This window comes from Epinephelus fuscoguttatus, linkage group LG3, assembly GCF_011397635.1.
Source record: "Epinephelus fuscoguttatus linkage group LG3, E.fuscoguttatus.final_Chr_v1".
Taxonomy (NCBI): Eukaryota; Metazoa; Chordata; class Actinopteri; order Perciformes; family Serranidae; genus Epinephelus; species Epinephelus fuscoguttatus.
The window spans coordinates 10,690,102-10,712,234 of record NC_064754.1 but is presented as its reverse complement, the minus strand read 5'-3'; the positions used below and the strand labels follow the sequence as shown (position 1 = coordinate 10,712,234).

The window sequence follows — 22,133 nt, the reverse complement described above, 5'->3', positions numbered from 1 at the left end:
GATTAGGGGTGGTGCTTTAATGAAATACTATTATCATTAGCTTTGTAGCTTAGCTTTTTCCTCCCCTGCATCATCTCTTTCCAGCCATGCTCACGTGTTCTGCAGCTGCAACATTTTTTCCTTCTTATTCCACAGGCCTGAAAAGCTAATTTCTGCCAATTGCAACTAGTTGGAAACAGACAAATGTGTCTAGATGACTCAGTCTGAAGTTCTCGTACAACAGTGTACTGGTATGTAGCTGGCACAAAAGCATCTGCATTCTGTTCACAATCTGGAATATGTATAAATGATAAATTAGTAGGGGAAGATGGAGGAAGACAAAGTCAGTTGACTGTAAAATTAAAAAATATTTGGATATGAGTTTTTGATGATGCATAAACCAACACACTGTTGGGACAAATAAATTGGTAAAATGGTTATTTACATTGTAATAACACAGAGATATCTTTAACAAGCAATCTAAGGAACTATAACAAAGTAAAATTTCAACCCCAATCCATCAACCCTAAGACATCCAATCTAGATGTCTTGTAGCCTTTCCTAAAGGCTAATGGTTTATATTTCAGGATGCTTTCCTCTAGTAAGCTTGCCAAAAAATGTTGGCTAATTCTAGATAGCCAGCAATGCTAATGATTGCTAGCTAGTTAATAACAATAGCACGCTGTTGAAACTACAATACTATGAGCCTACTTAATGTAGATCTGTACTAGGCCTACATAAAAGCACATGACTAAGCTACTAGAAAATCTAACTAGATCGTATTTTCTTTTGGGATGCCACTGGGGGTGCCCTCTTTCTGAGTGGACTTCATGCCCCAAGGGTGTATATTCTACTTCAAATGAGAAAAATATTTCTTTTCTCTCAAAATCAATTGACCGACTATTTCAGCCATCAAAGCTTTTTATGTAAAACTTAACATATTGAACAAAAATGTTGGCTTTTGCTCCAATTTTTCACAGGTTTAAGTTAAGATCTAAATCTCTTTTATGCACTCAATAGATAAATTTCTCTCAGATATTGGCCAACAATTTGTTAAAATCCATGTTAGTGAACACTGCTCCTTTTTCAAGATAATCCATCCCCCTGACAGGTGTGACATATCAAGATGCTGATATTAACGATGCTGGATGCTGGGTATTAATGCTGCTGACAACATCATTAATATCCACGTGTCCCTTGGGATGGTCACAGTAAAAGACCTCTTTAAAATGTGCAGTTTGATCACACAGCACAATGCCACAGATGTCTCAAGTTTTGAGGGAGCTTGCTACTGGCGTGCTGACTTCAGGAATGTTCACCAGAGCTGTTGCTCATGAGCTGAATGTTAATTTCACTACCATAAGACGTCAACAATGTTGTTTCCCTGAATTTGGCAGTAGTACATCCAACTGGCCTCACAACTTCCCAAGAGGGTGGTTGCGATGACAAACTGCTGTCAGGGCCAAGACCCTGCAGAGGAGGATGAAAATGCAGATGAGCTTCACTGAGATGATTTCTGGTGGTTTGTGCAGAAATTCTTCGGTTGTGCAATCCAATTATTGCATCAGCTGTTTAGGTGGCTGGTTTCAGGTGATGTTGCAGGTGAAGAGAGTGGATTTGGAGGTCCTGAGATGGTGTAGTTACACGTGGTTTACATTTGTAAGGCCAGTTGAATGTCCTGCCAAATTATTGTAAACGACATTGGAGACGTGTTATGGTTGTGAAATGAAAATTCAGTTGACATGCAACAGCTCTGATGGACATTCCTGCAGTCAGCATGCCAATAGCAAGCTCCCTCAAAATTTGAGACATCTGTAGTGTTGTGTGATCAAACTGCAAATTTTAGGGTGGCCTTTAACAGTGACCATCCTAAGACACACCTTTGTAGTAATCATCACATGACGCCATGTGATGATGAAAAGGACAACACAGATTTTAACAAATTTGCAACCAGAATGTGACACAAATATACCTATTGAGTGATTTAAAAAAAAAAAAAAAAAGTCTTAGATCATTAAATTAAACCTGTGAAAAATGAGAGCAAAACAAAAGTGGTGGTTTTAAATTTTTGTTCAGTATAATAAAAACATAGACCACTATTAGGCTATCCAATGGCCAAAAAAGAAAGATCAATTGCAATAAATCTGAAGTTTGCAGCAGTCCAGATCATAGACTGTATAAAATAAGTCTAAGGTCCAGATGCATGGCGATTTCATTCATGTGTTGAGTGTAGTTTTAGCACCATCTATTGGTTAGGACAGGAATTACTTCTACAATAAATAACTAATTGGCGCTAATCTCTTGCTTACAGATCCAACTCCACCAGATGACATTAACTTTTGTCTTGGTAATTTTTCACCTATATTATAACTACTCCCACTCTTTAAACCTACAGTGTACTGATGTTAGCCTAATATTCATACCATCACTTTACAAACACCACAAAAACCCAGCTTCTCTTGTATTTTTCTGTGTTGGCAGTGTTTTCCCTTATTTTAGAAGGTTGTGTAGTAATGTCATTTTCAGGCATATACACCATGGGTGTAGGTATACACCAACAGTTTATGGTAAAGGCTACACCATGAAAAGGATAGTGTAAATGTGAGACCTGTATCTGCAAGAAAGCAGTTGACCCTGTGCTGATAGGTTGTATGAAGCTGAGCGTAAAAAGAGAGAGATTGATTAACAGGATGGTAGATTCATGAAAGGGGGTAGGCGCATCAAAGATCTGTTAGAGATAGGGGACACACAGGCTCAGGGGGCTTTATTTATGTTGTGAAAAGTCAGATTTCCCGGTCATTTTATAAATAAAGCAGGTATTGGTGCTAAATAAATACTGTGAAAGTAAAAAACAAAACAAAAAATGTCTTTTTTACAGACCTTTAGTTTTCATTTTTTGATTTAACATGTGTAAGAGTCATGACAACCATACAAATGCTGGAATGTTTTCCAGTGTATGTGAATGACATCAGCTGACAGAGGCAAACATGGACCCATGCTGTTGCCTAGCAATGTAATTCCAGTGAAACAACCTTACACTCCTGTGGAAATGACCCATGAAGATAGAAAAATAGAGCTGTATCTTACAGGCAGACAGTATATAAAAAATAATGTGGTTTTTGTTGTTGTTGTTGTTGTTGTTATGTTAACATATTCTGGTGGAAACCTAAAATTTAAGTATGAATCTGAATATGAGCATAATATTGCATAATATTTCCATGAAACAGGTTTAAGAATTTAACTTCTTCATGGACCGTGTAAATGGGTCCAAGTGTATTTCCTGACAAAAAAACTAAAATTTCTAGTTTCCTTGGCAGCTGACAGGAAGTAGGGACCCAGGCTGTTGCCATAGCAACAGAATGGACGTTACACACTCCAGCACAGGAGGTGGCGGCATTTAACGTTGGTTTTCCAGTAAAACCATAGAAGAAGAAGAGGAAGCCATCTTCAGGCGGCCCTTAGGTCGACAGCTACACTACACTATAAAGGTCTACACCTTTATCCGCTTATTGTTACAGGTAAGCTTTAACTTCACTATGAAACTTCAACAAAATAAAGCGGGTTTGTGCAAAAACGACACCTCCATTGGATGACAGGCAAAAGTGGCAGCGGCATGCTGAGTAACGTTAGCTAGCTCGCTAGCATCCAGGGGGCGGTCATGGCTATAAACATTAGCTAATGTGCGCTGTCACAGTTTGTCGCAGTACCTTTGTTCAGTAGGTTGGGAAGGTAAATTACAGTGTCGTTGGACAGCTGTGTTAGATCACGTGTTTAATCTGTGACGCACCAAACTACACATGCATCTCTGTTTATTTGTATTCTGAAGAGTTTCTTATGAACGTTAGCTTGTTAGCTAACAGTAGAGCATGGATGTAGATTACTGAGCAAATATCATTCATTACATTTAGCTTGAATGTATACTGCAAGTTAGAGCTCCAAAAGTTTGGACACACTATCCGGCTTTCTTGAATGGTAAACTGTGTCCAGACTTTTCTCCGTTACTGTGTTCAACGTTACCAGTTGTGCACAGACTTATGAAGGTTTCTTCTTTCTCCAAGAGGTGGTAGCGTCGGCCCGGAAGTCGTGACAGCATGGCGGCAGCTGTAGGGCAGTGGGATGAGCATCAGGCATATGAGGAGCTGCTGTACTGGGACAGCCTCATACAACAGGGCCACCGTCTCCTCCCGCATGATTTTGAAAGGTAACGTTACACACAACATGTAGTGAATGGCCAGCTAACTAGGTTGCTTCTTCTTCTGCTTTAAAATGTAAGCTGAAAATAAAAGAAGTGACATCCTGAGTATCCTGGTGTGCGCTGGAACTACTATATTTATTGATTCATGTTGATTATCTTGCACTGGCTAGCACCCAGGAGAGAGGCGCAGTTTCTCCAGTTTTTTGGCCAGCTAAGGAGTTTTACATTGAATCAAATATGTGATGATCCTGAGAGAAAGGCAAAGCAATTGGAAGTTGTAGGGTTCCTGGTTTGAACCCAGGGTGGGGGAGCCCTTTTGTGCAGAGTTTGCATGTTCTCCTTTTGTCAGCATGAGTTTTCTCCAGGCACTCCAGCTTCCTCCCAAAATCCAAAGACACGCAGGTTAGGTTAATTGGTGACTCTAAATTGCCCCTAGGTGTGTGAATGTGAGTGTGAATGGTTGTCTGTCTCTATGTGTTAGCTGTAGAAACCTGTCAAGGGTGTACCACACCTCTCGCCCAATGTCAGATGGGATAGGCTTGAACACTGGAGCTGGTCTTCACAGCTGTCCTGATTTTGTCATTTCCTCCCTCCAGATATGAGGAACTCCGTTACTGGTATGACTGCCTGTGCTACGAGGAGGAGCTGAGACAATATCATGATTACATTGCTGCTATGGAGCATGTTGAGGACAGTAGGCCACATGAGGTTCGTGTAAATCGTCCTGCACAGACATGATACTCCATTGTCTTCTTAATTTGAGTCATTTAATCCACTTCTTCAAAACGCCACGATAAGACTGAACATGTAATGTTTTCCAGTTTCTGTTGTACTTAAAAAAGATTGCTCTTCCTCTTGCGTGAAAGCTCTATCCGGTGCATGTTTTTTCCCCAAGTGTTTTTAATATGCACTTCCTAACTAATAATATTATACTTCCCAATTCTATTTTTTCTTCACATATTGCATGAGATTGCTTTTTCACTGGAATACATCTACGTAGCAACAAACTGGGCAAGGACTGCCAGAACTGCTTTTAATGAATACTCGTCATAATTTATTTATTACAAAAATAATTTAATATACGATTACAGTATAAATTAAAGGTATGTTTTTTCTCAACTACACTTTGTTGTTCATTTTTCCAATATAAACCCTGCTTATTCTGATTTCCCAATTAAGGACACTGCGGCCCCTAAGGTGCATGCTGGGCCATATGATCGCCATGTGATGGCCAAACACTCTGATGTGTATCCTTCACCAGAGGAGCTGGAGGCAGTGCAGACAATTGTCACTCGTGTGGAATGTGCCCTTAAGACAGTCTCTGACCAGATGGATACTGCGAAAGGTGTCAAAAAACCAACAGAGGCAGGGAGGTGAGCAACATGTAAATGCTGCGTTGCTGTTGTCCCAATAATTTAAAATGTATATTATCTGCCATTTAAAATATTTTAATGCAACATTTTTTCCTCTCTATATCAATGATTAAATAATTCTTTTCATTTGGTTTTTCTCTTGACAGTAAAAGCAGTGATTCGAAAGAGCGTGTCCTGCGTGGAGTTATGAGAGTCGGCCTGGTGGCCAAGGGACTCTTGCTAAAGGGTGACAAGGAGCTGGAGCTGGTGCTGCTTTGCTCCAACAAGCCTACCATCACTCTGCTAAATCAAGTGTCTGAAAAGTTATCAGAACAGTTGGAGGTAGGACTGAGTACCTACAGTTGTTTTATACCATTTTTTTTTTATAAAAATGTTTAACAGATTTTTAATTAGGTCTTTGTTTCTTGAATATCATGACTCTCTCTTTGCTTTCCTGATGTTTTGTTCTTCTTCTTAAAGGCAAGTTCAGCTGGAACGTATACAGTGACCCCGTGTCCAGGGGATGCAACCCTTGTTGTGACAACCACTAAGGAGTCAGCTCTGACTCTCACTATCCACCTGACATCACCTCTTGTCAGGGCAATGCAGGAGAATAAAGCTGCAGAAGGAGAAGATAAAGGAGAGGCAGAAGGAGAAGATAAAGGAGAGGCAGAAGGAGAAGAAAAAGGAGAGGGAGAAGGAGAAGAAAAAGGAGAGGGAGAAGGAGAAGAAAAAGGAGAGGCAGAAGGAGAAGGTATGTATGTTAGTCTAGTCTCCAACATCAGCTCCCGCAGGCCTGATCTGTGTGTTCTCAGTATGTGGACACTGTACTCCTCCACTGATCTGTAACTCTGCACTGACAACTGAAACGCCACACATGTTGTCCATCTTCATCTCATTTACCCTCAGTGGAGCTTGTACAGTGGCTCTCTCAGACCGATGGCGGTGAACAACCAATGAAAATTGGCTCTTCACTGACTCTAGTGTCCTGTCGTCGTTTTGGGATCAACTGGCGTTTGCCAGCACTACATTTCTTGTGTAGTCGCTGATACATTCTGCACATATGATAACAATCTCACAGTCATAAAAATAACATTGTTTACTCTTGTTGAATTGTTTTCATATTTAAAGTGAAGGCTTTTCAAGAATAACAAGTTAAAGCGCGCATTGCATGTACTTAATGCTGAAAATGTACATTTTGCACCAGCTGCAGCAAAACTGATAAATACATAAAACTGACAATGAAGATATCTCTGTGACTTCCCTTGGGAGGATTTTAATTCAACCGGAAGTAAGTAGATACAGTAAATCACTGTTTGTTTATAGATTAATGTGTTGGTTAGTTGTTAGTGTTTGTAGAGCTTCTGTGTAGATCAGCTTAAGCTGTATTTACATAGGAGTCCAAAGTTTCAGTGGGTTCATTTAAAGGTCAAGGGGAGTGCTGAATCCCCACTTGCAGAACCATACCAGTCTCAGTGCAGTTTTAGTCTGTTTACTACACTGCACACTGGGGCTGCAAACTTAAAATTGTGTAATAATTATGATCATGATATTAGCTTTTACAATCATCCAGTCTTCATCAGTTGCAGTTTGAAGGGCTTTCACTGGTGCATAAATTCAAGTGATCCCAAATAAACAAACTGTCTGACCTGTCAGGTGTTTATCAGGAATAGTGTTTGACAAAAGCACAATGGTTTGTAGACTGATATAAGATAAGAGTAAATGATACAAATAAAATACATTTTTATACTGTTTGCTAAAGCCTCTTTCCAGCTGGACAAAATAACACTAACACCCACTATCATCTGGCTTTTGTATTTAATGGGAAAGGTTTCACTTAGCATTCACGCCCGAGACAAATAACTCTGCGGTAGTCACAGGTATTTAATGCTCCAGCTCCGATTAGCTTTGATCGGCAGTGATGAAAGTATAACATCCAGGTGGATGTGCTAATATAAGCCCCTTCATGGGCGAGATGCATTGACGCACCACCACAAAATTCCGCCTGTCTCTGTTCAAGCAGTGCTCAAACATTGTTTCAACTTTGTAGTTTGAGAGAGAGTATTTCAGTTTTATTAATCATAATCTATAATTTGGGCTATTATCATGCAGCCCTGTTGCAAGCATATTTTACTCTTCTGTCATCTGTTTCTCAGTGTTTTAATCTGTCCTATCACTCATGCAACCGTTCATTGTGGCGCAGAATGAAAATCAACTCAAAGAAGCATTAAACTTTGGACGACAAATTAGTTGAATTGCATTTGAAGTGTAGAAAATGAGCTAAAACTTGCACCAAGCTGGTATGGCCCTTTGTGTTTCCGATCTTTCATAAGGCCTGTTTTAGCCACCTTTAGATTAGGGACTCCATCAGTTTTGCTGCAGTGTGGGGCAGACGTGAAGATTCTCACAATGCTTGTGATTTGCAATTGATTGCCTTTTAGTCTGTCAAGTTTTTTTAGGAACGCTGGACCTTTGACCAACTGGACACTGTCTCAAGAGTGGGGGGAAGCAGCAAACTCAAGCTGAGGGGCTGAGGAAAGGGGGTATCTATTGCAGTCCATACATAAAAAACATGCTATGCATTGTCGTAAAAACTACTGTGTCTTTATGACAGTATTTACTCCCACTTTTCACACTCTGTGGAAAAGTTAGCTGGGATCTCTGACAGGTGAATAATATGCTTGCTGGGACCAAAGATTTACACTTTAGGTACGCCTGACCCCCTTTCCCTGCTGTTGCTGGTTTGGGGAAAGCTGCTACTCCCTAAGCTGCAAGACAGAGCCGACCCCCTTGGTCAAACTGTACCTTTTCTTCTTACCCCACCTCGTCAATAGAAACGCGAACAGTCAACGATCCGCCGGACGTTCTGGACAGGCAGAAATGCCTAACTGCCTTGGCGTCCCTCCGCCACGCCAAGTGGTTCCAGGTTTGCATTCACGTCCTTATTTGTACGAACTGTTTGAATGGTCTCTCTTTATAATCTATTTCGTGATAGTAACACTTTTAAAATTTGCTCTCAGTTGTTGTTGATGTTTTCCATATTTTATGCAAGGACAAAGTGTGTCGAAAAATTTCAAAATTTTGCTTATTAACTCATGAAGAGTGATCTGCTGATCAATACTAATGACACATTTCAATAAATCATTGGTATTGACACAAGGCATGCACTGATTGACAGCCGATTTTTTGCCTTGTTGACTGTCATTAGCCTATTGGCAAATAAGATGATACTCACCAATGGCAATGGCTGATGTTTTTCTGTTGTCACATCAGTTTTGCTCAGGCTATAAATCAGGACTTCAGACTATCATCCCGGGGACAATAGAAACGTGTTAGGGATGAACAGAGCTCTTCCCCGGGACACCTTTAGGAGGAAAGGACACAGTAAACACACAGTAAAAGTCAACACATCTGGGACACAGCCTATTTTTTTCCCCTATAATGCTACAATGTGAACGACGAATTTGTGCTGAAACTGGCAGGAGAGCCTGTTAACATTAGCTGTTATTTGCTGGTGGCCGAAAACTAACAGCTAATGGAAGTTGCACTGAGTTACATTATGATGGGTTCAAGCTCTGTTCAGTAAAAATGAGTATCAAGGCTCATATATACTCTGTTTATGTATGGAAATAGATATGTAAACGTCACTGCCTTTTTACTTTTATGTGTATATAATGATGGCATAGATACAGTCAATAGATGGCACTAGAGGACAGTCAAAAGTTTCAGTTGTGAAACAAGGCAATGGTGGAGGTGGTCGTAATATTGTACCTTCAAAAAGAGGCAGCATTGTAGACAGCGGTGGTCTGTGTAGCCATTATATACATCCCGACATGTGGACGGAGAATTCTTTTCACTATATAACAGACATGGTCAGTTCTGCCATTTTTTTTTTAAATTTCTGCGCCGTTTCCTACAGTTGTATTTCATTAAGACTACGCTACGCTGCCTCCACAATCTACGGTGGTACTGCTCCGTTTTGCCTGTATCTATAAGTTTTCAGAAAACGTGTACAGTACAGATAAAATGAACGCAGAGTCTGGAAAGAAAGCTTCGTCTGTTTCTGTCTCCCATGTCTAGCGTCAAGCATAAATGAGTCTGTAGGTGAAGGTAATTATAACTTAATCATAATGTTCAAATGAAATTTTGTAAAAAGAGTTTTTGGCTTGAAACTAAACTAAAACAAATACAGTTGTCTGAAGGAGAAATTTCTTGATGTTTTCACAGTAATATAAAATAAATATTAGAGAGGGAATTATGATATATATTGTAAAAAGGCTTTTGAAGCAGTTGTTGTAGTGACTCAAAGACTTTCAACTTTCAATCAGTTAATTTATCTTTTATATGAAGGTTTCAAAATAAACAACATCAACAAAAAACATTGGTACCAGCTGTCAGCCAAATTGTTCAGTATTTGTATCGGCACAGAATTTTTACAATCAGTGCATCCCTAATCGACACCAGCATATAATTTAATTTACAAAATGTCCTCTGTCAGACTGAGCTCTCTCTATATCACCTGTTTGTGAAAAGTCTTTTTCTTTTGTCCACAACAAACAGCACGTGGACAAAAAATGTGTCATATATTTTGTTGATTTGGAGACGGCTCAGGTGGTCTGATCTGTCTGTGCTTTGTTTTTTGGAGTCGTTATGTGGAACCTCAGAGCACAGGGCCGAGGTGACGTCCTCTGACTGAACTGGCTTTTGTTTGTGTCTCCAGGCCAAAGTGAACAACCTGACTTCTGCTGTCATTGTGATCCGGATCATGAGAGACCTATGTAACCGCGTTCCTACATGGACGCCGCTCTCCGGATGGGTGAGGACACTGTGGTTGCATGTGTTGCAGCTAAGATGTAGTTGTGTGTAAACCATAAACAGTATAAAGATGGAGAACCCATCTCTACTTACTTCCTCTGTCACTGTGATGTCATTTGGAGCCAGAGTCTGTGGTAGCGATCTCCATGTTATCGAGTTCCCACCCATACACCTGTCCAACCAATTGAGAGCAGCAACATTTTTATAGTATCAAATAACTAGTTCTACCCAAACTTATCAGAAAAACAAACACTTGAACATACATCAGTGTGACATGAACTATCTAAAATGACAGACATTTATTTGATGTGTAGCTATGCCCATGTCCCATCCTCTAACATGGAGGGGGCGAGGGCAATTGAGATGTCGTGGCTTCACTTTTGGGGAGTTGTCATGTCCTCCATCTTTATCACACAGTCTATGGTTGAGACCAGGCTTATTTTTGGCACCTTCTCTGTAGCTTTTTGATTGATTGACCCTAGCTTAGATCTTGATCTTGAGTCCATACTCTGTGCTCTTGTCTACACACAGCCTCTTGAACTGCTGGTGGAGAAGGCTATTGGTACATCTGAGAGACCAATGGGAGCAGGCGAGTCATTGCGCAGGGTTTTGGAGTGCATTGCATCTGGAATCCTCTTGCAAGGTGACCTTTCATTATCGAGTTGTCAAACCAGTATGGATATTTATACTCTTGGATTAACATAAATACACTAATTTAACTGTATCTGTGCAAAGATGGCCCTGGAATGAAAGACCCGTGTGAGAAGGAAACAGTCGACGCCGCTGCATGTCTGACTCTACAACAGCGTGAAGACATCACCCAGAGTGCTCAGGTAAGAAGAGGTGGCTCATACATGCACCCCTGCACACGTTTTTGGATATAGTACCTAACTTGCTCTGTGATTTTTTTTTTTTTTTAGTTTGCCTTGAGGCTGTGTGCATTTGGACAAATGCACAAGGTGTTGGGGATGGACTACAAACCTACAAAGACACGGAAATCAGCAGGAGGCAGCAGAGATGGCACAGGTACCTATTGATATCTGCACTTTCCCCCCTTTTTTTTTTTTTTTTTAAATGAAAAACGTTCATGAAACGATCTGTTCTAAGGCTCGTGTCTGTTATTTGATGCAGCCCAGATAACACCTGCTGGACACTACAACTTACCATCGAAGAGACCTTACACAGAGGTGGAGAAAGAAGGGGAGGAGCCACAACTCAACAGCAAACAGAGGAAGTTTCTCAAGTTCCAGAAGCGCTTTCCAAGGAAATCATGTCAGTACTGAATATCAGATGTCCTGCTATAAGCTGAGCCTTTTTACTGTTAAATGAGCTGTGGATATTTTATTTAAGTCTTTTTGTTAACTCTATGACACAACTTGGACCTGACTAGGGATAAAATGGTATGGTAATTTCATATCATGATTATGGTGAGCAAAATTGTCACACTAATGTTAAATGTGCTGAAACACACACTGGAATCATCTCACTAAGTTTTTTATTGAAAATCAGTATGGTTAGTTCTATGTACTTTTTGTTTGCATCAACATTCAAATATTAACATATTCAGTAACTTATGTGAACATAAAACCGTATCAAATGTGCATTAACATTAAAGATAGCCTGTCTTTGAAAATGCTTGCGTGAGTGTCTGTGTCACTGTAGATGAGGACAAGGGACCAGTAGCATCACTGGGTTTGCCTGCTGCATGCCCAATCTGAAAACAAAGGAAAAGCGGAACAAGCCCATGTTGCATGCTGCGCCTGTGCGCCCGCGTCCAGGAGACTGTTGCCAACGTTGGTCGATGCTCGACAGCATTTACCGTGAGTTTTCTAAGTGCGTTAATAAACACGGTTTTGATGATAACGACAATTTGAAACGGTAACAATCTACGTCTGCAAATTTACAGCAGTTCAATGTGAATCCGGTCACCGTTACATCCCTACACCTGCCATTTTATATCGTCAGTTCTACCGAGCTTATTTAAAAGACACTAAGCAGGGGTTAAAGTGGGATTTGGCTGGTGGGGAACCCTATGATCCGATGCAGCAGTAAAGTGGCGGAAAATGATGCACCTCAAAATAACTCCCAAATTGATTTGTACTGTGAGCTCCGGTGGATTGTTGTCTTTGTGGACAGGCAATGTGATCAGCTGACCGTCTTTAAGGCTGCTGTGGCTCTTGGCTGCATTTTATTATGTATTAGCAGATGTAACAGGGGCTGTCGTGCTATCATGGCTGCTTTGCCTTATCCATAGTGAAAAAGTTGGAATTTGGCAAGTGATACTAAAGAGCAATATTGGCTTAAATTCAAATTGATGGCTGCTACCCTTGACCTAACCTACCAGTGACCATGGATACCACAGCCTGCCCTGCACCAGGCCAAGTTAGTCCATTACTGTAAACTTCACCAGGTACTGCAAACTACCCAGTTAAGCCTGCATTTGTTCTCACACAGTCTTTGAATAACACACAACAATTATTTAATTTATATTCAGACATTTCACAATGATTAACTTAAATAACACATCATGTACATCCACTGTCTGTTTAAAATGAATGGCATTACTTCTGCAAGCTTTAAAGGAGCAGTGTGTATAATTTAGGGAGATTTAGTGGCATCTAGTGGTGAGGATTGCAGACTGCAACCAGACGAAATTTCTCGTAGGATTCATTCAGTGTTCATTATTTGGGATGTTTTTACTGGGAGCCGAATTATCTGTAGCGAGCGTGTTCTCAAGAACAAGCAGACCCGGTGATTTAAATCAGTTTAATGTTACAAATCTGTTTCTTCGATGCTGCTCGAAATGTTGCAGATGGGCCACTTGCCCAGGTCCTGCTAATACGTGCTCACCTATTTCCTCTGATAACTTAATGTGTGCTCACCTCATTTCTGATCTGGGCGTTGAAGCGGTTTTTACCATGAGCCGAATTATCCTCAGAGGTCTCTTCCTCTCCAAAACAAATGGACCCGGTGATTTAAACCGAGTTTCACGTTACAAATCGGGGGTTTCTTCGACCCTGTTTGGCAGATCGCAGACAGTCCGCTAGCCCATAACCTGCTAATGTGTGTTCACCTTTTTTCTGTGATAACTTAAGATCTGAACGTTCAGGATTTTTTTTTTTCTTTTTTTCGTGAGCCAAATTATCCGCCGGGGTCTCTTTGTCTCTCCAAAAACAAACGGATCCTGCGTTTTAAAGCGGTAAAACATGAAATAAAGCAGTTGCATGCTTAAAGATCGGTGGTTTTCCGAACATCGCAGAGGGGCTGCTTACTACGGTGGCTGACGCGAAAACGCGACTGGCCCTATCAGAAGCCGGTGTTTGGTTTGTCCATTCTGGACTGCTATAGAAACATGGCGATCTCAGTGGAAGAGGACCCGCTCCCTATGTAGATATGAACAGCTCATTCTAAGGTAAGCAAAACATAGCAGGTTTTATTTTCAGGTGATTATACACTAAAGAAAACATACTTATCCGTATACGTATGCCCCTAAATCCTACACACTGGACTTTAAAATTTCTTCAAGTTTATCTAAGCAGTCTTACCCTTGAAAATGATGTGTATCCTTCCTCTTCTGTCCTCTCTTTCATCTATCTTCCTTTATCTTAGAGAGTGAAGTAATTGCATATTAATGTTAATAATGTACTTTCTAACTGGGGAATACTAGTTTAAGGGCTCTTTATGCTCCCTATGATGAGACACTGACCGTGAGCGCAGACAGACCAGGGGAGGAGGGCCCTTGTAGGACATTCCAACACAGCCAGTCCGGATTATAATTACTGTGCCCAGGCTATCTTAGTGGCCAACACTGCTTGCAATGTCTGTCAGGAACCCCTTTAGCAGTGCCCCCTCCCTTTGGTCTGAAGATCTGAGGCAGCCAAACACCTGTACCAGTAGCTAGCAAGAGACAGATAGCTTTACTGCACTAAATATTTCTTGAGCCTGGTTTGAAACTTTGACTTTAAAATCCCCCACCACTTCAGATAAACAGCAACTCTGTTCACACTTGCTCCTCCTCTGTAGCTAGCGAGATGCTGACCTCAAGTTTATTGACATCTGCACGCACAATGTGTGTGACATTACTATCTGGTTTGTTGAGTGAGTATCTTAATGGCATCAGCTGGTAGGAACTCAGTGCTGCAGCATATGAAAATTAACTTGCTTGATAGTGATATATATAAAGCTGCCAATAAGATGTATTTAGTTATTAATCCAAAGTGGCTGAACACTGCGGCAGATTATTTCCTGCCAACTTTAACCCCTAACTGTAAGTGTAATTTCATCTAGCTATTTCTGTTTTCTATTTAATTTAATGTAATTTTTGACAGTTTGTACTAGTTTACAACCCCAATTCCGAAAAAGAAAAATGAAAATAAAAACCAATTGTATGATTTACAGATCCTTTTTGATATATATTCAGTTGGATACAGTTCACAGACAAGATATTTAATGTTCAAACTGATAAACTTTATTGTTTTTCATAAATATACACTCATTCTTAGTGTGATGCCTGCAACAGGTTTCAAAAAGGTATGGAGAAGGACCACATTTACCACTATGGTACATCACCTTTTCTTTAACAACACTCACGAAGTGTAAATAAGTGTTTAGGAACTGGGGACACTAATTGTTGAAGTTTTGAAAGTGAAAGTCTTTCCCATTCTTGCTTAATGAACGACTTGAGTTGTTCAACAGTCCATTGTACTTGGCATTTCAATGGGAGTCAGGTGTGGACTGCAGACAGGCCTGTCTAGTGCCTGAGCTCTCTTACTACAAAGCCACACTGTTGTAACAGGAGCAGAATGTGGCTTGGCATTGTCTTGCTGGAATAAGTGAAGACGTCTGTATGGCAGCATATATTGCCCTAAAACTATCAGCAGTCATGGTGCTTTCACAGATGAGCATAATACCCATGATGCCATGAGTATTAACACAGCCCCATACTATCAGAGATGCTGGCTTTTGAACTTTGTGCTGGTAACAGTCTGGATGGTCCTTTTCCTCTTCAGCCCGGAGGACATGATATCCATGATTTCCATAAACGATTTGAAATGTAGACTCCTCAGACCACAGCACACTTTTTCACTTTGTGTCACTCTATCTTAGATGAGCGCAGGTCCGTAGAAGTTGGCCATGTTTCTGGGTGTTGTTGATATATGGCTTTCATTTGCAAAAATCTGTGGATGCAGCCATGAGCTGTATTTACCAGCAGTGATTTTTTCAAAGTGTTCCTGAGCCCATGTAGTAATATTTCGTATACAGTCACGTTGGTTTTTAAAGCAGTGCCTGGGTCACAGGCATTAAATGGTTGTTTTCAGCTTTGCCCCCGTGCAGACAGTTCTGCGGATAATCTGCTTTTTTTTTTTTATTCATGTATATATTTTAAGATCTTTTGTAGAACAGCTGGTCTTGATCTTCTGGTGGATTATAGATAGTGAAATCATGTTACTCATGGAATGTTCAGGGTTGTTTTTGTTTTCAGAGTATTCCACAACTTTTCCAGTCTTTTGTTGCCCTTGTCCCAACTTTTTTAAAATGTGTTGCAGGCATCAAACTCAAAATCAGTGTGTATTTACAAATAATAAAGTTTATCAGTGTAAATATTAAATATTCTGTCTTTGCACCATATTTAATTAAATATAGGCTGAAAATTATTTGCAAATCATTCTGTTTTTATTTGTTTACACAGTGTCCCAATTTTTTTGGAATCAAGGTTGTACTATATACACACATCTGCATGCACTGAGGTGCTGGTTAATTATGTGCAATTAGCTAAATCTAATGCACTTCTACATCTGTACCTAATAAATTTGCAGTACAATGTATATAATTACTGAAAGAAATGATGGCAGAGCAGCAGGTTTTTATATTTTGGTACATTTCTCAAGTAAATAGCTCAGAAACTATTGTCCAATAATCAGTTAGTTTTGCTTCTGTTGAAAAATTCCCCAAATTATTGTGGTTTTAAAGTATTAAAGGATAGATTTGTATTTTTACAGTGACCAAAAACGGTCTCTTGTAACCGTGTCCTGTTAGTATATTACATCAGTCACATAGTGTGTGAGTATACAGCCTTGGTGTCAACAGTATGACCTCAACTGTCTGAGACCATAGGAATAACATGTATGAATTTGAAAACTGGTCAGAGTTCCCCTTTAACTCTCCCAGCACAAGAGGAACCTTGCGTGACATATGTGCTCAGTGAGCCAGTGCAGCACTGGCAACCACAAATGGGGCAGACACAACAAAACTGGGTCACAGCCATGGCATCCGGAACACTGCACAGCTGTTTGATGTTTTTTCCAAGCCAATTTCAAAATAACTTGCGGCCTCTACCAGCCAATTGAGAGGAGTGAGGAGTCAGCAATGAATGATGGTATAAAACAGTTGATAAGACAAGTTTTCCAACAACTAAATCACGGCAACAAAAAGAGATCCTTCAGCATGCAGTGCACACAAAATATGAAGCTGATTAGTCCAGTAGTATTTGAGATTACCTGTGGACAGAATGATACACTCACACACACACGACCAAACACAGGATCCCTTCGAGCCTTACACCTGGTGGAGATTTTTTTTAGAAAGCCCTAAAAGTTGTATCGGTCTCAGCGGAGCTCGTCAGTGAGCAGTTCCGCTCAGGGAGTCCCCAGAAGTGTTTGGTCTGAACACCTGTTGCAGCCCCTGTTCTCTTGAGACACTGAGCTCTCAGCTGCATGTGTTGTTTTTTATTAAACTGTGAAATGAAAACAGTGTAGTGTTCACAAGTTCTCCCTGAGTCAGCATGGGTTCTCTCTGGGTTCTTCAGCTTACTCCCACAGTCAAAAGACATACAGGTTAGGTTAATTGGTGACTCTAATTTGCCCGTAGGCGTGAATGTGAGCATGAACAGTTTTCTGTCTCTATGTGTAAGCTCCAGTCCCACCGCGTCCTTGTTCCAGCATCAGCTATGAATAATGAATGGATCAGGAATTTTGAGAGAGAGAAAATTCTGACAAATAACTTTTTTGGATTAATCGCATTTGTTTGTTAACATTTATGTGATGGCTCATATTTCTCTTTCTGCCTTTTCTCCATCTGTTCTTTTCTCTTTAGTCACAGATGATTTTAGCATGAATGCCGTGATGCGTCTGAACCAGTACAGACCTGGCCTGGAGTACCGACTCACCTCTCAGACCGGTCCAGTCCACGAGCCGGTCTTCACAATGGCCGTGGATGTAAATGGGAAAACCTATGAGGCAACGGGGCCCTCCAAACGAGCTTCAAAGCTGAATGTAGCCACCAAGGCAAGACCCTGAGTTGCTTTACTATAAAAACAAGTTTCCTAAGTAGCCTGCAAGGCATCCAGTGTTGTGCTGTAGCGATGTGTTAATGATAAACCTGTCTCTGACCTCTCTGTTGGTGAATTTCTGTTGTAATTTACTGTTTGGCTCCCATACTTCACACATCTCTTCCAAAAACTAAACCCTAATATTTAAGGCTTTTAAATTGTTTCATAACACAATTTAGGATTAAGGAACATTTGCCTGTTGTGATGTTTGACAGCTTTTGCTCACCATTACAGCTCACACTGGGCATGTGAATGAAGGAAAGAGTTGTTAATGTTTGGACTTTGTAATTCACAGGTCCTGCAGGATCTCGGCCTTCCGACAGGCTCAGAATCTAAACCAGAGTCGACTGGTGATGGTGAAGGAACCCAGGAATTAGTGAAAGCTGCTAGCACGGTCTCTACTACATCAGAAGATGTATGTACCCCACTTCCTCCCTCTTTTTAAAACTTCCATACAATTAAGTCATCTCAGCATTTGTTTTCCTTGGAGAGAAAAAAAGTGATGTTTTTGAGTAAAGAGTTTGTAATCATGTGTTTAACAGCCATTGTTTGTCTATTTGTAATACACAGAGTGGTCAGGGTCCTATCTTGACCAAACATGGCAAGAACCCTGTGATGGAGCTGAATGAGAAGCGCCGCAGCCTGAAGTACGAGCTGTCTGCAGAGACGGGGGGCTCCCATGAAAAGTGCTTTGTCATGGAGGTGAGTCAGCAGTATCACTTGCATTAAAAAAACAAAGCCAATAGGATAATCAAAAGGTTTCTGTGTTTCTTTTATATCCTTTGCCTTTCAAGTGTTTAGTGAACAAATTAAATCAAGTCCAGTCCTATCAGGCATCAGTGTAAGGTACCCATCTACACAGAGCCCACGTCACAGGCATAATGTTGATTCAAGGGATGTCCGTTTTGGTTAATTTTGCATTTGTTAGCCTGATGCCCATTAATTATTAGGGAAAGTGACATGAAAATGAAATACAAGAGGCCCCTCCTTTTAGTCTGACACTACATTGACTAAGTGAGCTTTAGCATGACATTTCAAAGCACTATCCATTTAGAGGTGATGAAATTTTAATGTTTCGTGATGTCAGTGTTTTGCCTGTTCATTTTCTGTTGGCTTTGCTGACAGACAGCTGGCTAGCTAGGTCTACAGACAGACCTATGTAACTAGTCAGAAATATTCCTGACAGTAATGCATGTAAGTTTTAAAAGGGTAAAATGCTGATGAGCTATTTTTTTCCTGTCTATCAGGTGGAGGTTGATGGACAGAAGTTCAAAGGGAGAGGCTCTAATAAGAAGGAAGCAAAGGCCTATGCTGCCCTCGCTGCTCTGGAGAAGCTGTTTCCAGATGACAATGGAGTGTCAAATGCCAACAGAAATCCTTTAAAGAAGAAGGTCACTTACACCGACATGGTAATTTATCTAGTTTATAATGTGATCTATGGTTTATGTTTATGTAGTGAATACTGCTGACCTCGAACCCTCAAACCATCAGGGTCAGCATACTTTCTTGCTTAAAAGCATTTGGTCCTCACACAAAATCTTTTGCTGTTACCTGCTCTACAGCACATCCCAGGGTTCGGCACTATCCGTGGCATTCCCTCAGACTCCGGGACTCGGGGCTGGGGTCCCCACAGAGGTCGAGGCAGGGGCCGAGGCAAACAGTTTCCTGCAGGACCCAGCTATAACAAGAGTAAAGAATTTTGCACTCACTTGGTGTCGGTCCAGTCTTGCATAGACAATATAAGATCCTTTAAATACACCTCATATACATGTAAGGAAATCAATTAAATTGTGATTTCTTTCCTTTATTTTAAAAGCCAACTACAGTTATGAGAGCGGCACTGGCGCAGGCTATCGTAAGTATACGCTACTCCCCAAAATACACTCATATCCCTAAAAATTACAGCAAGATTCTTCTCCAGTCGCCCTTTGAAACTGATTGTACATTGCTCTTGATTCATCTGTCTTTTAGATAAACTGTATGGTAACAATGCAGCCGGCAATGCAGCCAAAGGCGCTGGCCCCACTGGATCAGGCGGCAACAGCGGCTACGGCACCTTTTACCCAGAGGGCAGCAACACCTACGCCTCCCCACCCGTCTCTGGCTCCCATTCAGGCAACATGAAGGAAGAGAGCTACCAGTCGATGCCTCCTCCCACCGACCAGGAGAGCCCCTACAGCTACGGGTATGGAGATGAGAAGAAGAAGATGCTGACCCAGGGTCAGAACGAGGGCCAGGGAGGAGACTACTCTATGTACAGCACGGCGTACCCCAGCTCAGTGACAGGTGGCCAGACATATAATAACTATGGTGAGTAAAACTGTAGCAAGTTAAAATCCACCCCTGCAATCACAAAAAACTGCTTGTCTCTTCGTCTCAGTTCCAATACAACCTTGCCCCCACCACTCAGCCATTACCCCTCCATTTTGTGTGTTCACATCCAGGGCTGGGGTTTCCTGATTGTTGTCATGGCCCACCAAACAGAGACACACTCCAAACTAAGTTTAATGAGAAATCATTTGCAAGTAGTGTGACCCAGTCCGCATCAGATACATAAATAACATCTTCTAATTTGATCTTGCTTTACAGGCTGGGGAAACCAGTCGTCATGGGGGAACCAGCAGGGGTATCAGGGGTACCAGGGCTTTGGAGGACAAAATGACAGTTCCTACTCTGGATATGGCGACATGAATTACTAACCATCACATCGTGTGCAGCCTTTCTCATCTAACTATACCACCTTTTGACTCTGTCCACCCTTGATGATCATGCTCCTAGCATAAAGGTTCTGAAAAGGAAAAAAAAAGTGGTTGTGTTGTCTCTGAAACTGGATTTTTATTTTCAACTCATTTGTTAGTTTTACAGTTGTGGGTGACACAGTTGCAGGCTTTTCTTTTGATTTAAGTCCACCTGTTTTATTTTAACCACAGCATCTTTTTCATGTCTGTGTTGACGTGAGTGTAAAAATACCTGGTTTGTCATCATGTTATGTTTCTGGAGTTGTTGTGTTTTTTAATCTAGACAACCGGATCTGTATCAGTGTGTTGTGGTTTTCATTTAAAGCTGCTTGTAGTTCTGAACTGAAGGTTTATTTCTGTGTCATGTAAAATGCTTTGTTCTTTCTTGTAAAATAAATGACTCTTATTTTGAAGTCAAGTTTGGGTTTTTTTTACCATCAGTTTTGCTTTTTCAACGACAAATACAAGTTGCTTTAATTGAGTTTATAGAGCTTACCTTTTCAGTTACTGTGGATGGATGGAGCTCTGATTTTGAATGTCACAGGTCAGGTGAGAGTTGGGCTACCATTTGTTCATTATGAATTGTGTCTTCAAAGCTATGAAAACTAGGGCAACTTGAGCTCGCCTTAAAAATGCCGAATGTATTCCTCACATTGGTGTTGCTGGAACATTTTGCAACACCCACAAGTGCAGTGAATGGTTTCTGCAGCCTATGGAGAAACCATTCATCACATAGCATGCCTGGTCTGTATCAGGTATGCTCAAAGTCCTTTATGGCCCCAGAGTGATTTTATACAGCCCAAAGCTTGTCTCTTAAAATATACTACATATGTCCCGCCTTATAATATATAATATGCTGCATTTTGTCCTTTCACAATGGCAGGACTATCAGTCACTTTGTAGGCATGCACCAAGTAAGAGCTACACAGGTGGAAGTAATGTGTTTTCATAAGATGGTAAACAAGCAAATGAGAAGTTACCTAACAGCAGACATTTCCTGCTAGGTGACAGTCATGGCCACAGCAATGAAGCATGAGGTTGACAGTGATGGCTGCTTTTTACTGACAGATGGAACAGTTGTGTTTGCCTCATTTCTGTGTCATTTTTAAACCCATATGTGAGAATCAGCTGCCCCCAGGCATTTTCACATTATCTAATGTTGGCCTACTTCAGAACAGTCTGGACACCCCTGGTCTATATCCACAGCTATGTGGCTTTCAAAGATTAGAGGAAGCCTCACTGACTCTTGTGAAGAAATACGGTAACTAATTGCAAAGGTTCATCAGGGAGAAAATGCACAAGCACACACATGAAATATAAAATACTTCCACTTTCAAGATGTAGAAAAAGTGAATGCACCTACACTGTAGAGCTAAAACTTGCAAACCCAAATGAATACTATAAATTATATCCTTTCTGCAGATTAAATACTAACATAAAAAGAAGGCTGAGATATCCTGACTCTTGTTCCCTCGTATGAGTCGATCTCAACAAACATAAGGTCCTACATTTCCCACAGTGCCTCTTGTACCACTGGCATCTTGTAGACTTCCCTGCCTAATAAGTGCCTAATAAGTGCATGTTTCAAACTCCACACCAAGAGTTTGTAATGCAGGCTTTCTGAGCTAACCCTGATGACATCACTATGACATCATTTGGGTTAATTTTTCAAACTTTTGAAAGTCACAGAGGACATGATACAACAGAGTCCTGCACAGGTCTGATTT

The 22,133-nt window shown here is 40.8% G+C and overlaps 1 protein-coding gene across 2 annotated transcripts; it reads left to right on the top strand.

Annotated features, from left to right (window-relative positions):
* The first annotated feature begins 3,380 nt into the window (after window positions 1-3,380).
* On the top strand, window positions 3,381-20,801 carry LOC125885623 (interleukin enhancer-binding factor 3-like). Of its 2 annotated transcripts, none has more exons than XM_049571297.1 (20): window positions 3,381-3,497; window positions 4,038-4,180; window positions 4,771-4,882; window positions 5,354-5,547; window positions 5,694-5,868; window positions 6,007-6,280; window positions 8,361-8,452; window positions 10,247-10,342; window positions 10,873-10,984; window positions 11,077-11,174; window positions 11,262-11,367; window positions 11,473-11,613; window positions 17,434-17,624; window positions 17,964-18,083; window positions 18,239-18,370; window positions 18,916-19,077; window positions 19,231-19,357; window positions 19,485-19,523; window positions 19,640-19,978; window positions 20,113-20,251. In XM_049571297.1, the coding sequence occupies exons 2-20, from the start codon at window positions 4,071-4,073 to the stop codon at window positions 20,223-20,225; spliced, it is 2,733 nt and encodes a 910-aa protein (XP_049427254.1). In that variant the 5' UTR covers window positions 3,381-3,497; window positions 4,038-4,070; the 3' UTR covers window positions 20,226-20,251. The 2 variants fall into 2 exon arrangements, with proteins under 2 accessions (XP_049427254.1, XP_049427255.1); XM_049571298.1 differs by lacking the exon at window positions 20,113-20,251 and adding an exon at window positions 20,258-20,801 and having other exon boundaries at window positions 3,410-3,497; window positions 4,040-4,180.
* The last annotated feature ends 1,332 nt before the right edge of the window (window positions 20,802-22,133 follow it).